The sequence below is a fragment of the Cyanistes caeruleus genome, chromosome 5 (genome assembly GCF_971803275.1).
Source record: "Cyanistes caeruleus chromosome 5, bCyaCae1.hap1.1, whole genome shotgun sequence".
NCBI lineage: Eukaryota > Metazoa > Chordata > Aves > Passeriformes > Paridae > Cyanistes > Cyanistes caeruleus.
In genome coordinates this window covers 42718189-42737436 of record NC_141705.1, presented here as the reverse complement: position 1 = coordinate 42737436, position 19248 = coordinate 42718189, and the positions used below count along the sequence as shown (strand labels likewise).

The 19248-nt window shown below is 39.5% G+C and overlaps 1 protein-coding gene across 9 annotated transcripts in view; it reads left to right on the top strand.

The window, feature by feature from the left end:
- Positions 1–16092, top strand: part of TMEM131L (transmembrane 131 like) — a 79390-nt gene extending 63298 nt beyond the window's left edge. For 7 of the 9 annotated variants that reach the window (XM_086891314.1, XM_086891310.1, XM_086891311.1 and 4 more), the window contains 11 exons: positions 539–1155; positions 3311–3465; positions 4689–4813; positions 6356–6513; positions 7199–7384; positions 8395–8473; positions 9524–9609; positions 10963–11083; positions 13132–13220; positions 14060–14202; positions 15680–16092. In XM_086891314.1, coding sequence (XP_086747440.1) covers positions 539–1155; positions 3311–3465; positions 4689–4813; positions 6356–6513; positions 7199–7384; positions 8395–8473; positions 9524–9609; positions 10963–11083; positions 13132–13220; positions 14060–14202; positions 15680–15958 — 2038 coding nt within the window. In that variant the 3' untranslated portion in view covers positions 15959–16092. The remainder of the gene's footprint in view (positions 1–538; positions 1156–3310; positions 3466–4688; positions 4814–6355; positions 6514–7198; positions 7385–8394; positions 8474–9523; positions 9610–10962; positions 11084–13131; positions 13221–14059; positions 14203–15679) is intronic. The other 2 variants (XM_086891312.1, XM_086891313.1) reach the window with 1 other exon arrangement.
- The last annotated feature ends 3156 nt before the right edge of the window (positions 16093–19248 follow it).

Below are 19248 nucleotides of genomic sequence, written 5' to 3'. Positions count from 1 at the left end.
CTTTTTTTTTTCTTCTTTTCTACCCTGTTTATTATGGAGTGGTGCTTTCTGTCTGTATTCTGATATTACTGTGGGCTGGTTTGAAGGAGACAGTGTTCCACGCAGCCTCTTTTAGAGAACTTCCACGTTAACTTAGGAGGAATGGAGGAACTCAGGGGTTTATTAATCTTGAATATTGCCAGTAATACATAAGGTAAAAAATTGTGTGATGAAGGTAAAGGATATACCACATGTGGTAGCCATGGAAAGAATGGAAAATACACTGATGGTTCTCAATCTGACCCTCTTGAGTGGTCAGTTAGGTGCTTTCTCACTGAAGCATGGAAGTGTGTTGAAAGTCTGGGCAAATATTAGTCTTGCTGCATTCTCACTGAAATCAGAATGTGCTTAGCTGGTATAGTAAATTGAAGACCTAAAGCAATTTCATGGCTTGCGAATATGCCCCCCTTTCTTTCTTACAACAATATCTCATAAAACAATTCATGATGGCTTTGTGAAGAAGAGCAAATCCCAAATTCTTATTTTTTTTTTTCTCCAGGGGAAGCTGCAAGACATTTATGGATTCCTATAGTTCCTCAGATAAAGGTAAAGGGAAGGGCTTCCTATCTGTAGGCACTTCTTCCAGCCGAAGTCAGAGTGCGGCCAAGAGAAGTCCAGCGACCTACAGCCACTCTCAGAAGAAACACAAATGTTCAGTTTACTACAGTAAGCAGAAGCCAAACACAGCAGCTGGCAGTGCCATTGCAGCTGCTGATGAGAAGCAGAATCAGATTGCAGAGAACCAAATCTCAGCACCAAAAGAGGACATTTGCACTGATGTTGTCAGTGAGAACTGGGTAACTCTGAAATATGCAAATGGCATAAACGTTAACAAGAATTTAACTCTTCCAGAAGACTTTCTGGGTAAAGAAGAAAGTACACTGAAAAATACAGTTCTCATTAAAAATACTTCTTCAGAGTGTGATCTGAAGGAAGATCTTCAAACATGTATGTTTCCTAAGGAAACTAACCTTAAAACTTCAGAAAATCTAGCTGAGCTCAAAGAACAGGAGTTCTGTTCTGTGAAGATGTCCAAGAAGCTACCTGAAAGTCACTTGTCCAGAAATTCACCTCAACAACAGTCGGAACTGCAAGAAATTTCTAGGAAAATTAGTGGTAATTTTTTCTCAAATTCTATCAGTCTAATTTACTAAGTGAAATCTTCTGATGAGTTCGCTGTGATCAAGGTTTTGTCTTTTTGTGTGGGACAAGGGAATGTGGTGTTTCTTATGTGTTCACTGTGATTTGTCTGTTTACATTCCAAAGGAAGCAGCTTACATTTAAAGTTGTTTCATAAATCATAAATTTGCTTGGTTTACAGATTTCAAGCTTGTTGCCGTAGCATTTTAGCTGTTAAAATAATTGATGTCATAGATCTGTTTAGAAGACACAAATTGCCCTTGTCAGATATTCAGAAGGATCCCAGTTTGCTGTTTTCAGGTCCACTGGAAATATGGTGCTTGAATCACTAAGCAAGCACATTCAGAAGCAGATATGTAGAACTCCTTTGATAAAACCACCCAAAATAACAAAAGCCTGACATCAGGATGTGAATTTTTATTGTGTAGGAATCTGCAAATCAGTGTTTTCCTTAGTGATTGCATAGCTATATTTTTTTATCTTGTTTTCCTTTTTTTGAAATAGTGTGGGGCTAAGCTGCCTGGGAAGACTCACCTCTTAGCTTCACAATTCAAAATTTTAAGAACAGTAGAAGAACACCTTCTTCTGCTTGAGACTGAAGACTGAGATTTCTCTACTTTGAGAAATCAAAAGCAGGATAGGAGAATGTATCCTCTGGAAGCTTGGCTATACTGAGGCACTTGGCAAATTGAATGGTGAAAACTGGCATTTGCTGTAGCTGTGGCAGTATATTTAGGGAGTGAGGCATCAGAGAGGGATTTCAGGCCCTGCTGTCTTGTGTAGTTGTTACCACAGGCTTGTTGCTTCTTGTGTTGCTATCTGTGAGCTATAGCAGGTACAAGTGTGCAATATCAGGTGAAGACAAGATAGTTTCACTCAGTCTCACAAGGTATTTTGAGATTCTTCATATGCTCCTAAAATGCACTGTTGCTTATTCTTTGCTTTGAATTAGATCATTCAATGTATTTGGTAGTAAAGCACTAAATGTAATCTCCCTTGTTGTCTCTGGGCAGTTGTGGTTTTCTGTACTATCAGGCATGTGAGTATTTCTGTATTCAAAGATGTTTAGTAGGATATGATAAGCATAAAAAGTACCATGTTGCAGTGTTTGCATTTTGATTATAGTTATAGACCTGGTTTTGTGCAAACAGGGAGTTTTAGGACCTCTGGTACTCCCATGCTGGAGAGCAACACAGCGTTATTTAGAGCTATGGCTGTCTCACTTGCCTGGTGTTTCATTTTCATGTGCTCCTTTTGCAGTCCTCATGGCTGCCTGCTCCAGAGGGGGGACAGTGTCTGACTCAGAGCTGGGGTGTTGTAGTTGGTTGGTAGGAAACTGTAAAATGTTTGGGCGTGCCTTTCCCCGTTGAGAAGGCCAGTTCAGTTCAGTAAGTGATGACATTTCTCACGCAGAGCAGCTGAGAGCTTCGGTAGCAGATCACTGTGGATGTAGTGTAGATCTTTGAGATACCTGGCACCTAATTAACAGAAGTTAATTCTGTCCTGGCCCAGGCAGAGGAATGTGACTCAGCTGAGCAACTGAGCTAGTTGTTGAGGCCGGATTCCTCTTGAAGCTTTTGTCTTTCAGACTCTTAGATCAAAATAATCCTTCTTCCTCACAAGCCTCTCAAGTAAAAGAACTTTTAGTGTGGAACCCGTGCTAAAGAAAGGCTGTCTTCCCTTTGTCTTCATAGTGAATGCAGAGGACACTTCAGAGGTGTCAAGCACCAAGTAAAGGCTGTCCTTTCTCCCCACCCAGATTGCAGGGTTTTTTCCTCTTTGTTTTTTAGCCCAGTGTTCTCTAGCTTCAGACTTTACCTTACAGACCCGTGGCATTTGAGCCCCAAGTAGCTCAAATTCAGATGAGATGAGCAAGATTTGGGTAATCTGCATGTACTAGAAGTGGTGTGCTCATGACCATGAACCAACACAAAGCTACTTTTTGCAACTGCTGTAAGAATTTTTACACAGCATTAGCTTTTGATTCTGAAATTTTCAGTATTTTCAGCCTAAACGTTAGTCTTGTAGTGTTTTAGAAAGCAACACAAGGCTGTTTTTAAAGAAAAGTATGTGGTTATGATTGGGATCCCCTTCTCTTCCCATGCAAACTGTTGTCACTGTTTAATTGTAGGGAACAGCCAGCAAGTGCCTCTCAGGAATGAAACAGAAAATTGTGAGACTTTAAAAAAGCAGATCAACCTAAAGCCTTCCACAGAGAAAAAGATTAATAAGGGACCTAAGGAAGAGACTCCATGCTGTGCAAAAGAGGAGATTACTTCTTCTGAGGTTGGTATTGTGATCTTTCTTCTTTTCAAAATTGAAATTATCTTTTTATACTTTATGTACATATATATACACATACAGGTATGTATGTATATGTAGGGACTATTATGTAGAGTCACAGGTCTGAAATACCGTAAATCAGATGAATGAGGAAGTTGTACTGATGTATTAGTGCTGCTTTATGTAATGGTGAACAGTTTGGATAAAAATCAAGACAGCCATATCACAGCCAGAGATTGTTACTGTCAGAGCAGGCAGAAGCATAAAGATATGGGAACATTCTCTGGAGGGGAGGTAGGCTTATCAGGCCTTCATTTGCAGGTCTGATCTCCAAACCCGGGGCTTTGCATCAGAACCTTGCATTTGAGAGTGCAGCAGGCAGAAGCTCTTTAGTAGATCTTTAAGTTGCTGAGAAGGATCATTCTTCACCCCTGGTTTCTGCACATGATAAACACATAGGACTGTACTTTTGTTGCAGGCAGCAACACTAAAAGAACTGCATCAGGCAATTAGTAAACCTGAGAATTTGGGTTATGTTTGTATTCTGTCAACTGGATAGAAATCCCATGGCAAAACAGTGTAAGGAAGGATTGCTTACATTGCTTGGTGAATATGTCAGAAAAGACAAGGTCTAATCTTGCTTTGGGAACTGTTGTTATAAACTTTCCATGTGTGGCTAATGGTGCTCAGTTTGTTTCTTGCATTTTTTGAAATGACTAGAATTTGTTGGTAACTTACTCCATAATTTCCTCAGCAGTAATTCAAATGAATGCCTTCCCCCACCTCCCCCAGCTGCTGAGGAAAGGGAGGATTTATTGCTGCTGAACTTGCACACCAGCTGATCATAAATCTGGCAGATGTTTTTTGTTTTTTAGCACATAGGGAATTTTATTGACTGCTTTACTTTTTCTCCCCCCATTTTTTTATTTCCCTGAAAGTAAGAGCTAGATGTTGTGAAAGGGAAAATGCTAAGTTTGGGAATTCAAAAATTTCTCTCTCATCGTCTCTTGCTGTCTTGATGGGCAGTCTTGGAAAGGCTGGTTAAATTGATGGTGCTGGAAAGAGGATGTGCTGTGGAAAGTCACTAATTCATGAAGTAACTATGCATTTGGGTTGGGTCATTTTGTCCAGAGAAATTTAGCTAGGAAAGTCCAGTGGAGTTCATTGACTAAGTTAAGTTCATTTTATAACATATGTATTATCTCAGCTTGTATTTTTGCCTTTAGCAAGAAGATGCATATAGGAAGAAGAAACCTCAGGAGAAAAAGGAGGGAAATGTACCAAATATGAATTGGAATAGAAATAGAACATCTAGGAAAAATAAGAAGAAGAATGTAAATATATCTACAAGGTATGTATTGCCTCACTAAATAATGAAAAAAACCCAGAGTTGCTGTAATTTTTCTGCAGGTTTTGCATAGTACATTAGGCAGGATTGCTTTATCTATTTAAACAAACACACTTTAATCCTGGCTTGTGAATTTATTTTTAGGAATGTGCAGTACTAAGTATCACCAGCAAAACAAAGAATTTAAAAATATTCAGTTTGTAAATCTGCATGTGTACAGATGCAGCCCATTCTGCATAGCAGTGGTAGCTCACTGGTAGAGTCAGGAATGTGCTGTCTCTGAAGTTGGGATGGTTAGCTTCCTTCCCCTTGTGTATTGTCTGGAGAAGTTCCAATTGTGTATTCTCTTCAGTGAAAGAAGGAAAATAAAATTGTTGAAATGATTCCACCTTCAGGACAAGGAGAGTCATCTGCTATATTGAGTAACTGGGGGAATGTTGTCCTCTACCAGTTTTGGAAGAGAAATGTGTAGAAATGAGAGAGCAGTTTGCATTTTTGATGTAATGATTAAAAAAAACTAGAGCAGCTCTAGATTCTAAAGAATATTGAGTGAACACTTTTTTTCCCCACCCTGAGAATTGTTTTAATGCATTTTAAAGTCAGTTGTAAATTAATTCTAAATATATATATTTTTTTCATATATTTTAAATTTAAGTTGTTTGGATTGTTAAAAAATACCGGTTACAAACTGCTTCTAGAATACAAATACATCCAAGGAAGAAATCCTACTTCTTCCCTTCCCCCAGCCCTTTGAATTAAGGTCACAATCCTACAAAGCCTTCACAGACTTAATTTTTATTGCGAGTGCTTCTACTGAGGTCAGTGGACTTTAAAAGGAGATTGTAAATCTGAAAGGGCTGTTATAACTCATTGTGCACAAATTTCTGTTCATTTTGTGGGAAGTACCTGTGTAAATCTTGGCTGGATGCACACCTTTATAGGTAGGAAGGATAAAAAACAAGCAGTGGAATACTGAAGTTCAGGATCTATTCCTTGAACCAATTCAGCAGTTGCTACTTTCTGAGTTAAAATGGAACTGTTCATTTCTGCAGAAATTTGACTGCTGACTTTTAATCATTTTTCCTTAATACTCTCTGATTATGACATTGGATACTGACATTTCACTTATACTAGAAAAAATTTAAGATTGCTTCAGATTGTCATTTTACTCTAGTTATAATTATGCCAGTGAAATGAACACAGGACACATTTTTCTTTGTATATCAATCTTTGTACACTGCTAGACTGTGCTTATCACTGCAACATCTGATTTTCTTCTGCCAAGTGCATTAGAGAATGGATTTAAATATGCACATGTCATTTTGCCTCTCCCTCTGACAAGTAGTAGTCTGTGTGGTAGGATATTGCATTTTGGGAAAGATTTTTTAGGTTTCTGTAAAGTTGGGGAATAAGACTCCCAAACCTACTGCTTCCTCTGCACTTTGCCTTGATAGCTGTGTGAGTCAAAGTGTTTAATGCCTGAAAAGGAAAAATGCAGATGAAATGTAAAATGCAAACATGTTCTTTTGGGTATGGTTCTATTAGGGTCCCTGAGCAGAGTGAGTTGAAGCATATGTGCAGTGAATTTGAAAGGCCGGATCTGAGAACGAATATTGGAATAAGAGCTTGGTGTCCGCAGAGTAACGGGGAAAATTGTAAAGCAGACCAAAAAGCTGGGAGCTTGTCCATACAGGGAGAAACAGGTATGCTATCTTAACTGTCTTAAAATGGGGAAAGAAACACAATGTGGATTTTGTGGCAGTAGAGCATTCCTTACTTGAGAGACCTGTGCTTTTCTCTGTTTTGAACCCTGATGTGCAGATGACAGGACTGGTATGTTGCAGTGCCTGAAATAATAGCTGCTCACTTCTGAAGGGCTCTGCATGCTTCTCCATGGGATTGGATGGATTGTTTTCCCTGACTTCAGGAAAGAGGAGATCTGAAGAAAGATACCAATCTCTATAGGATTGTCCTTTGCATCTCTGATGAGATACTAAGAAAAGAGAATCTAACATTCATGAATTCATCACTTGCAACATTTTGTCATTGCTCTTAGTATGCATGTTTCTACAGCCAGGATATGTTTCATGTTTGAAGTATTAAGTGTATATTTCAAAGGACAGTGTGCTCATCCTCTTTCAACCTATTACCTATAGCAGCACTGTATCCTCACTTGCATTAATATTACTGGGATATCATGTGGGTCAGAAGCTCTGTGTGTTAGAGGCTGGTTTAGTTACTGAAGCTATCAGTAAATTCTTTCTCATTTCAGTAAATTCAGAGAATTCATGTAAATTCATGATTCAGATTACTTTTCCCTGACAAAACTTTCTTAAATGTTGCGTTGGTGTTTTTTTTGTTTGTTTTTGTTTTACCCAACTTCTCTAGAAAACTTTTATCAGCGGTCCAAAAAGAAGTGTTTGGAGAAGTTTTGTTCTGATTCAAGCTCAGATTGTGGAAGTTCGTCAGGAAGTGTTCGTGCAAGTCGTGGGAGCTGGGGTAGCTGGAGCAGTACCAGCAGTTCAGACGGAGATAAAAAGCCAATGATTACTACCAGGCATTTTCTTCCATCCAGTAAGTTTTGCAAACAGCACCTCCTCACAGTAGTGGGCAGAGTTTCAGCCTCCCTGCTGAACTGAAAGACCTACCATGGCATGGGGCACATAATTTGTCTTTTGTAGAGCAACTCTTAGACACACAAGGAGAGATGCAAAGAACTTGGTACTTGACAAGAAGTACCACACATTTCGTGGAGATGAAGATGACTGTGAGGCTCCTCAATGAGCAATATGCAGAGTTAGGTGTCTTGGAAGGATGGGAGAACTGAGAGTTGCTAGCCAAAGCAATTTTTGCCTTCAAATTTGTTTCATCACGTTTGTTTTTTTTTAAACATTGCACCAGTGAAGAATATGTGAAAACAGTAGAGATCTGAGGATGCTGGGTTTGCATTGGTGTATTTGAGGCATAGGTACCCAGAACACCTGGCCACTTGACTAGTATGAGAAATGTTAGCTGTGGTTCATTACTGCAATTCTTGAGTACCTGAATATCGCTCAAGTACTTGAAAGTCACTACCATAATTATCTGGAGAGATGTGGCACTAGAAGAAAATTTTAAAGTGCTGAAGTGACACCAGCAAACTCAGCTTTGGGTACCTGCAAAAAGATGGCTTGAATTATTTAAAAATATGCAGAAACTTTAATGTGTATTTGTGTATGTATAAAACTTTACATTACTAAATGCTAGTGTGTGATCTCTCCAAACCTGTGATCTAACAGATAACAAATAGTGTGTGTATATGACTTTCCTGTGTGTTCAAATTATAATGCCTCTTAAAAAAATTAAAAGAAAAGAAGTAATTCTAAATTCAGACTTAATTCGATAGTAACAAGGAACCTCTCTGTTAAGACTCTGGTAATCCCTTCTAAATCATAAAATACATGTTAAGACTATGGACTAGTGATAATCCAGTGTGAGAGAAAACTTGATTAATACCGTTGCTGATTCTGTTTGTGTGTATGTATATTCTGTGCATACTTCTTTTTTTAAGGATCTTTGATTTTCACAGTCATTCTTTTCTTTAGGAGAGAATATTTCACAAAATGATTTTCCATCTGAAACTCCTATCACTCTAAATCTGTCTCATAACATCTGCAATACCAGGTAAAAAATTGAATCTACACCTGTAGGGCATTATAGAAACAGCATCAACTTGAAGTCTTGTCTCAGTTTGATAAATAATACCTACCTGTTACCTTGTAACTTTTTATGATCATCTGATTGTACTTACTAGTTGGAAGAAGAATCTTCTTCAGCACTTGAAAAGATATTGGCAAAATTGATTATGCTGCATAAGTACAATAAAAGCTGCCAAATGGAAAAAAATGGAAATTGGTTTTCCCCTTTCACTTCTTCCAGATCCTAGCAACTTACTACATTTACACTACTGTTTAGTTGTATTACAGTAGTAATGTTTCGGGTTTTTTTTAAAAGATGAGAATAAGACTTTCAAGTTGATGTTATTCTTTTAATGGGAATAATGTTCTCCTAGGATACACAGCATGAAAATTGATTCCTCCCTCCCCCATATTCTTTTCTTCCTCTTTACTGTAGTAGAGATAGCATCTACAATTTTTATTAGTATGAATCCTTGTTTCACTTCTCATTCACCACTCTCTGTTTCCACTAGGAGAAATAATCCAGTCCTTTTTCTCTAGGATTCTGGTGCTTGAAAATGTTTCCTTTTATTCATTTTTACTAGTTTTTTTGACGGGTTTTGATGAATATCAAATTCATGCTCATGTGTCTCTATGTGTCTTCATGGACATAAAAGTAACATAAAAGTAAACAACCTGAAAGTTTTTTAAACATTATAAGAGGTCCTACTTATCTTCATGGACTGTAGCTTGTTTTTCAGTTTTAGAGAAGTGCAGTTGAATTAATTTGCAATAGGTTGATACTTCAGTGATAAAAACAGGATAATTAAGGTGTATTAATTTTATTTATTTTGCATGTGTGATAAATAGCTGGCTTTTAATTGGGAAAAAAACTTAAAAAAATTGCACAGTGATAATTCAGAAATAGGAAAAATCAGGACAGTGGGAAAGCAATAGAATCATGATGGTTGTTAGAATATTTTTTACATCTCTGTATATTTCCTTTGAAATGGTTTGGATTATGAGATTTAAGAAATTAAATTTTCTTTTCATTCAGCAGAGACATGAACAGCATCCCCCAATATCCTGAAACCTTATGTCCCAATTTCACTGACATAGCTGCAGATCCTGACAAAAATAAAGGTCAGTATTAACAGCTGAAGCTGTTTCTTTCACATTTTGTCAAGCAGTTTTAGTGATGTTGCTAATAACCATGCACCAACTTGATAGACACATTGTTACTAGAACTTGATTTCCTTCGAAAAAAGGCACAAAGTTAGCAAATTTAAGCAAAATATAAGTTTATCTATATTACAAGCAAAACATAAGCAAAAACCTTGACAGTTTTTGCTTATCTTCTCTTGTGTAAAGGCAGCATTTAGCTTTCAACTCATGTTCTAGGTATTCTTTCTTTATTCATCTTCTTGCTTTGCACAGATTAATGTCCAGAAGCAATACAGCTGGGAGATCAAGAGCACTGCTTGCTGTGTTAAAGTGAAGCTTGGCATGAAATCAAACATGACCATTTTTGTCTCTAAATTACCACAGTTGGGACTTGCTCTCTTTGAAAGTAATAATGAGTGAGGTTGTGTAGTGCTGTTAAAATTGTTGAATTTTCATAGTTTCCATCTCAGAGGGAAATAATACTAGCTTTTTGAGTGGGATTCATAAAGGCATCATGCTACACTGTGAGGTGGAGTTTGAAAGCTGGTCAGGACACATGATTCTTTGGGCAGCAGCACTCTGCCCTTCTGCTGCAAGTTTAACCTGTGTCTGATAGGATACAAATGCTGATTAACCTTCTTCCATGGTAGCAATATTAATATGTATTATGTGAAATAATGAAATAGAGCCAACTTTGCAACCCTTATCTCTTGGAAATTGCTAATTTGGAATTTGGATTTTTTCTTTTCTCCAGCTGCCAGTTCTCATAGAGTTGATAGGAACCAAGCATCTGTGGGCAGTCAGGACACTCAGTCCATGAAGGGCAGCACAGTGAATATCTGCCATAGAGACTAAATACAGAATTTAATGAGTTCACTAATTATCTTGTCAGGAATGGCTCCAGTGTGTTAGAAACCTGACCCTGTTCCTGCTGGGTTTATGTAGTTGAACTTCTGAGGTGGTTACTGACTGAGGGATGGGGACAAGGAGGCCAGTGGGGATTGCATCCCTGCTGTCTGTCCTGCTTTGTGGAAGGATGCCACCTTGGCACTGGCAGCTGAGCACTTAAAGACCCTCAGCTGGAACTTCTTGCCCTGTTTAATTGAATTCCAGTTTATCAGTTCAAGTCTTATATGTATCTTTTTTAAAAAACAGAAATTTTGAGATGTGTTTAAAGATGGGTCTTCACCACAAAAAAAATTGCTCAGTAACTCTGGATTTTTTGCTCTAGCAGACAGTCCTTACTGGGGACCTGAGAATTAAGTGTCAGTGTGACCGAATCTGCAGTCTCCTTCCTGTTACTCTGCATTTCATGCCCCTTTCCTTTTTTAGGTCTTTACCCAACAGGAGACTTGTGGCCTGCCCAGCCGGTCTGTGTGACAAACGGCTTGAACTACAACCTTGAGAATAATATACCATGCATGATCCAAGAAACCCCCTCTGTCCACAACAGGCAAGTTATGTTTTGTGTAAAAAGTACAGTTAATGCTTTGTTCAGGCTTCTATAATGCAGAGGACTGTACTTCACTCATGATATTTGTAAAGACAGATGATAATTAAAATAAAAATCTTTCTGCCGCTTCAATCTTTAGTTGTTAATGCTCTTCCATGAGTACATTCCTGTTTAATTTTACTAAGACAAATCACTGCTCATGTACAGATATTCTAAAACTTTTTTCAAGTTTAATGAAATACTTTTTGGAAAGTTATTAATTCCTTTTACTTCTTTTGCAGGCAGAGGGCCTGGCTTTGAAACCAGTTGCCCTCTTGCTAAGTGCATAGCTTGTGTATGCTCCATGGTGTATTATGCAGTGTGTACTTGTGTTAATTAGCAGGAACAGACATTATTATAAAGACGAATATTCCAGTATAAAGGTGGTTTAGGGATACAAGTTGGTATGTTTCAGGCTCTTTGTATATCTGAGTTGATCTTCCCTTAGTAATGAACTTGATTAATTCTTCTATTTTACACCACTCACACAGCAAATTTCAGTAATGAAAGATGTGCCACAAACTACTGAGCAGAAATACTCTGCCATCACATAGCAATGAAATATGGCCAGTTCTTCAGGTTGTATCCTATCATCTAAAATGATGGGAGAAGGACCTGGGGGTCCTGGTGCACAGCAAGCTGTCTCTGAGCCAGCAGTGTCCTTGTGGCCAGGAAGGTCAGTGGTATCCTGGGGTGCATTAGGAAGAGCAATGCCAGCAGGGAAAGGGAGATGATCCTGACCCTCTGCACAGCCCTGATGAGGCACATCTGGAGTGATGTGTCCAGTTCTAGACTCCATAGTCAGTGCAACAGAGATAGGGAGCTCATGGAGCCCATCCAGCAAAGAGCTACAAAGTTGTTTAAGGGTCTGTAGCATCTCCCTTACAAGGAAAGGCTGAGGGAGCTGGGTCCGCTCAGACTTGAGAAAGAAAGACTGAGAGGGGACAATATCAATGTCTGCAGGGAGGGTGCCAAGAGGATGGAGCCAGGCTCTGCTCAGTGATGCCAAGCAGTAGAACAGGAGGCAGTGGGCAGAACCTGATGCACAGGAAGTTCTGCCTGAACATGAGGAAGAACTGCTTTACTGTGCAGGTGGCCATGCACCAGAATGGATGGCCCAAAGAGGTTGTGGGGTCTCCTTCACTGGAGATACTCGAGGGCCCTCTGGACACAATCCTGTGCCAGGTGCCCTGGGATGGCCCTGCTTGAGGAGACTGGACCACTCTGGTCCCTTCCAGCCTTACCCATTCTGTGATTGCTTTCATACACCTATCTTGATTTGGATTTCATATGCAAAAATACACATCCATACAATTATTTATTGATATTTAATAGTGACAAGATAGCTGCTTAGCTGAATAGTAAAATTGAAGTAGGGCAGCTTCATATGAAATCCTTTTATGTACCTACCTTGTGCAGATTGATCCAAAGTTGGGCTACTTCAAACTTGATGTATAGCAGGGCCTGTTTTACTACGTGTCTTCAGGAAATACTTTTGAAAAAATCTTCTTGAAATTCTGAAATTATTTCAATTTGAGAAATATAACCCCTAGAAATCTATGTGTAGCTCAGAAAATGCACTGCTTAACTGAACTTTAGCACATTTGGTAGGGAAAACAGATATCTCCATTTTAATTGCTATGCTCAAGCAATTAAATATATTATGCCTTCTTCTGCCACTTCAAATCACATTATCCATGATTGTGTGGAAGAAGTACAGTTATTTTCTTTTTGCAGGGAAGAAAGTTGAACCCAGTTAGGCATTGCAGGATTCTGGTAGCGTCATTACAAGTTCATTTTCCCAGAGGAAAAAGAGCTCTATGAGAGAGATTGCTGTGGTTATGTAGTGGTACAGAGTAGATACTGGCAAAATTGACAAGTGGAGTGTGAAAAGCCTCATGATCAGTCACAGGCATTTTGCATGCAACAGCTCTACATTAAATAAGTATTTCTGAGTAATTTTCAGAAGTTCTGCAAGTTGTTTCAGACTTTTCTTTTTCTTGAGACAGCTTCATTGACTGGAATGCAGCTTGTGACAGCCAGTTTTCCAACATGTATTGTCCACTAGAGATGAATGAATATGGTGCTTTCCCAGAAGGTAAGATGAAATAAAGCTTATTAATTAGAACAGAGCATGGTTATTTTCCTCACCTTTTATAGAACAAAAGGCTGAGCTGGTCTATACACACACACACGGGTGTTCATTGCTTAAGTGGACTTTACGTTTTCCAGCTGAGTGCTCTGTTGTAATAAACAATGGCTGCATGTGGTGGATGAGAAGCTTGGCCTTTGTATAGACTTACTAAGCCTGAAAGGGCAGTATGCAGGACTCTCAGAGGGAATAGAGAGAAATGCTTGTGCCTACAGTATTACACATATCTTTTTGCACAATCTTCTTTGTTTCCCCTCTGGCAGGCTTCTGCCTTCCAGTGTGTGAAATACAAGGTCTCTTGTGACCAATTACCTTTCCAGGCTAGAGTTTCTTGGCTTGGGAAGCACACTGGCAGCAGTCTAGAATTCTTTAGCATTACCTACCTAAGTAATAATGAAAGGTCAGACTGCAGTATCCCAGGCAGTGCACTGATCCCTTGGGTGCTTAGAGCTGAGACATGTTGGCGGTGAGGCCTGGGGAGGTTCTGCCGTGCATGTTCTGTCTAATAAAGACTCTGTTCTCCAGTAGAGGGATTGCCAAGTCTTTATCCTGTCCTCCTGGTAACAATTTGTTAGTGGGTCCCTAATAGAGAGTGGTAGTCCTGTTGACAGAAATGGATACGCTTTGCTGCTGTGCTACCCTGACTCTGCATGAAGTCACTGAAGGATTAGGTCAGTCCCAGCCAGGCTCACTCTCAAGAAGATTCAGTGTTCCTCCACAGAAACGTTAGTAGTGTTTTATGTTGCAAAAGCCTTAGTTTGTCTTCCTGATTTTATAAATTGCAGAAAACATGAACTACCCCAGTGGCTTCCCAGGTACTGCAGCAGTGCAGAATACAGCCTTCATTGACCAGAACTGTCCCTCCACCTGGAATGCTCCTCCCAACATGCCACCTGCCTGGGAGCCTGCCAGCTATGTCAACTCCACAGTGAGTATTGTCACTGTGAGGGTGCTGCCTTTGCATGCTCTCAGAACCTTCCTAGTGTATTCCTGTCTTTTCCCTATGTGTTGCTTACATGAATCTTCTAAGTAGTGTGATGTATGTGTTTAATGCTGGCCTTGGTAGCCCAGGTTTTTCCCAGCTGTTTGTCAAGGATATTACCAACTTTGTCTGCAAGATTTTAAGATGATCCTTTTGCCTGAAAATTGACTAAAATCAGCTAACATATGGAAAAATGTTTGGGGTTATGTTGTCTACTGAGACTCTTTTCTATCAAAATCAATGTGTCCAGTTGAGGGCTAAACCCGAAAAGTGCTGACAGGAAAACCCAGAGAAATTTGAAAATTGAAGAACTGAATGGGCAGCTGCTCTCAGTGACTTTGACAGGGATTTTTTTTTGGTAGGAAATCCAAGTGATTTAAGCTGGATTTGTGCAGATTTCAGAATCCAAACTTTGACCTGTTATATTCCAGACTAGCCATATTTATGTCATCCCATAGTGCAGTGTAGTAACTTCAGTTCAAGGTGGTCTTTAATTGTAACCATCTTCTTTCTGTTCATATTTCAAAATCCTCTATTTTAGAATTTTGATTTTTTTTTTGATTTACTGTAGGTTTATTTTGAATAAAACTAACCAAATAAAATGAGAAATATTTTCAACTGTTAAAATGAAAATTCTTCTGTGTTAAAAAGTGGCAAAACTGGTAGAAGACTTTTTCCTTAAATAAACATGGCTTTATTTCATGTTTTATTCAGGAATGCCAGGAAACACAGAAGGTAGAGATTGGAAAATGCATTAGATAATTCAGTTCATTTCCCTGGCGAGCTTTTCTCCACAATACATTTCAATGTTTGATTCAGTTTTAAAAGTCCCAAGACTTCCATGACCTTCGCTGGGAGATTTCCTTGCAGACTAACACATCTTGCCCTCCAGGAGGTTCTTTATAAGCTTTCAAAAATTTTCTAGCTAAATTCCCTAGCTCCCAATTATAGTCTCATTTTTCACACTGAATATCCCTTTCTGCTCCCAGCATGCACAGTCTTTCTGGACTGACACATAGTTCAGCCCTTTTCTTGTCATTTCTAGGCATCCTTCTCTTTTAATTTTAACTCTCAAAGTATGCATGGTGATCTTTGTGTGTCTTCCATTTCTCCTCTATTTTCCTCAAGTCTGACCAGAACTGAGTAGTATATTGTTGTTAGAGTAATATCTGTGCTGTGCAGGGAGGGCTTCATTCAGTGAAGGGCCTTCTCTCACCCACACCCACACAAATTAATGCTGCTGTAATATTTTTGACAGCCATATTTCTTTGTAAACTCCTGTGTAATTTTCTACTTGTGGATTTCTCAAGTCTCTGCATAAATGCTGCTTCCTCCCGCCCATTTAGCACTTAGCATTTCCAGATTTCCCGTGGCAAATGGTCCATGTTGCAGTTTCCCATGCTGGTTTTATCTTGCTCTGCAGCCCTACCTCTCAAGCACCCGAAGCTTGTCTCCAATGTCTGGACTTTTTGGTTCCATCTGGGCACCTCAGAGTGATGTTTATGAAAGCTGCTGCCCCGTCAGTGCCACGACTCAGCATTCAACCCATGTGGAGAACCAGGCAGTTATGTGTAAGCAGGAATATTATCCGAGGTTTAACCCTTTCCGTGCCTACATGAACTTGGACATATGGACTACAGCAGCCAATCGAAATGCAAATTTCCCACTTTCGAGGGACTCGGGTTATTGTGGAAACGTGTGAAAGGAATTTGATTTAAAAATGTGAATAAAGATGCTTGCAATTTTGATTACTAGAGTAAGCTGGTTGCTGAATAGATTACAATGTTGGTGAATATTTTGGCACTTTTATATTAAAAATAAATTTTTTTTACTGAAGTCTGAGCATTCAGTGCATTTTAAAAAGCACAGCATATTCATAATGCTATTGTCAGGTGAAGGCTATAAATTTAAAATTAAATTTTTTTATTATGATTAAGGACAGTATTAGTTCTTAAGAGCATCCATGGTCTGCGCATGTTTCTTCTGAAGTTTACATTCTGTGATATAAACTAGGAGTGGTTTAGCAGTTGTACGTGCAAACTTACACCCATAAGTAATTGCATCTGTACCAGATAGTAACTGGGGACCTACCTGTTGATGCAGGTCAGAGAGTTCCAAATGGTGCCACTTCTAGTGCTGATATAATTGTTTGTGAGTTCGCAGGCTTCTGGCAGTAGGAAAAAGGCTAAATTGTGGCTTGTTTATCTGACTTCAAAATGCAAGCTGTCACTTGAACGATGTTACGCTTGTGCAGTGTGGGTGAGTGGGCATTTCTTCCAGGAACTTTTCTTGTGAGTGACTCCTGGCATTTTGTGTTTTTATTTTTAGCCTTTGTGTTGCAGTAGCATTTTCAGTGCATTTAATTGCACTTGTTTAAAATGCCAAAGCTTGAACTGAATGAAGTGTTATTTTGAGAGAAGAGTTCACACCACTCTCCAAAACAGAATGATATTGTGCTGGCTCATGTTAGGAGGCTAAAACTCTGTAGTGGGAAAGGTAGCTGAGGAAGTGCTGCCACCCATGTCAGGACTCAGTCCATCATGCAAGATGTCTCCGCTTACCCTTCCTGTAGAACTTTTTCTTCTGCATGGCAGAGCATGTCTGGACATCAAAAGGAGGGGGAGGCATCCCTTAGGTCAGAGATATCCTTGGCACAAGGGCACTTGTCAGGCCTGAATAGAAAGTGAAAGCGGTTCCAGTAGCAGTCTTGTACAGCTGCTTAAAGAACAGCCATAGAGATGGCAGAACCAAATTCTGTGTTGCGGTGGCCACAGGCATTAGGGCAAGTGGCAGTGGTCATGGATTGCCACATGGGAAGCTGAATGTGAAGAAAAATGTCATCCCTTGGAGGGTGATGCTGCAGGAGAGCAGGTACCTCAGCAGGTGAACAGATCTCTGCTTCATGTTCGTGGCATGGCTGAATGAAGCCACACGTGATCTGCTGTAGTTGAGGTGACAGACCTTCTCCTCATGGGAGGTCAGACTGGAGACCATCCAGGTCCAGACACTATTTTGAGGATTCTGTGAGCTTCAGCAAGTTTCTTACTTTTTGCTACTTAATTTCCTCTTGCCCTTTGTTCACAGAGTGACTAGAAGTCAAGACCTGTTTGACAATAAGAAATCAAGGCACTTTTTATTTATTTTTATTCAAAGGCAGAGGAGAAGAGGCACTGCAAGATAGTTCACAGACTGCATGATCAGTAATCTGAGCTCTCAGACCTAAATTCTGGCCCTGCTAGTCTCACCACATTGCTGAGCTATCGGACCTGCTCCCTTATCTTACTGGTTTCATCCAGAAATACCATTCCAGGCCTTGAAATATTTTAGCAGAAACAGTGCAAAAGGTTTGTTTCAGCAAATCAGCAGTTCCTGCAAAACAAGCTTTGCTGAAAGTTCCCCTGCCAGCTGTGCTTTCAAGTGTGTTTGGGTTAGCTCAGAAGGTGGCCAGGGACTGGGAAACTCAAAAGCTGCTACATTTACCTGCTCCAATTGCTCGGAAAGTGCTCCAAAGCCTTCCCTTGGTTTCAATGTCAGAAAAATGGGATCGTCACTGAATGCTTCTCTGAACTGTGTTGTTTTAATTGCTTGGTCAGGAATTAGCACCTGGAGTCTACGGCTGCTTTCCATGATGTGTTGTGCTGGGCAGGAATCTGTTTGACTTGAGTTTAATCGTAATTGCTCGTGATTCTGAAGGAAAGTTCACATGTTCCTATGAACTTTGATGCTCCTGAAAATGGTACTAAGCCATGAGAAGTAGTCATAACTACTGATGTGCTTTCTGTGCACCTCTTGCCTACGGTAGGAGACTTCAGGAGGAATAGAGTGGGAGTATAAACACAATAAATACAGATTTTAAAAAAAGTGATCCTTTGGTTTGAAATTGAATGAAGTTCTTTATTCCCTGGATAATATTGCTTGTTGTATAGCATGCATGGAATTTGGATAAAAAGGCACAGGAGAGGATATGAAAAGCTGTGCTTAGTTTTCTTAGTTTATTCTGTTAATTCCAGTCAATGTTTCAAGGAGATCCTTATGTTTTGTGCAGTGAAGGGAGGCTTTCCTCAAGTTCCAGTTTAAGGACATGGATTTCTTATATCTGCAAACTGTAACAATAGCCTCAAAATCCCATGGAGTTCTGATGGGCTCCAAGTCCCTGTTGTAAGTAAAGTATATGTTCTAAACAGTGTCAATCACTGGGAGAGGAAAAAGTACGCAATAAACCAGGCAGAGGCACTGGAGAGTTCAGGGAGAGCAAAACCAGATAGAAATGTTTGGAAAAGAAGACCTGTGTGAAAAATTCAGTCAGACTTGTTCAAAGTGCCAACAAAAGACAAGGGGAATAAGCCACAAAGAGCTTGAGAAATATTGCTAAGAAAGGAAATAATCATTCCCTTTAACTGAACCGGAACGGATCAAAAAGTTATTCCCTCAGGAGCTGTAGTATTAGGCAAAATTTTTCATGTAACTTTTCATAACAATAACTAAGGAATGTAACAAGCTTGTTAAGGTTACTAGAAATAATTGCTGCCATCAGGAGACATCTGTAGCTTAATTAGCAATCCCCTTGAAGCAAGTGGGATTTGGGTTTGGGATCAGTTAAAAATCTTTCCTCCTACAGTAAAGGGAAAGATGGAATAAATAATTGCTTTGTACTAAAGTGATTATAATTCTGCTGGAGTGAACTGGAGGGGCTGCTCTAAAGACATCCCACTGTCATGAGCAAAGTAATTTCTAACTTCTCCCCTTGTGTCTGTAGCAGCATTCAGAGCTTCACTGATCTCTCTGAAACTGGTACTGTTTTAAGAGACTTCAGCAAAAGTTCTACTTGGTTAACCAAAGAAATGCTTCAAATTGGAAAGGGAAGGCTAAAAATACCAGTATAAAAGAGCAGTAGCTTGCACAGTTCTCTAGAATGGCTGATGATGAAGTGGGGGAAAAAACCCTCATGGGTGCAATTCCAGGCATTCAGTATTGACTTCTGTCACCATGTGA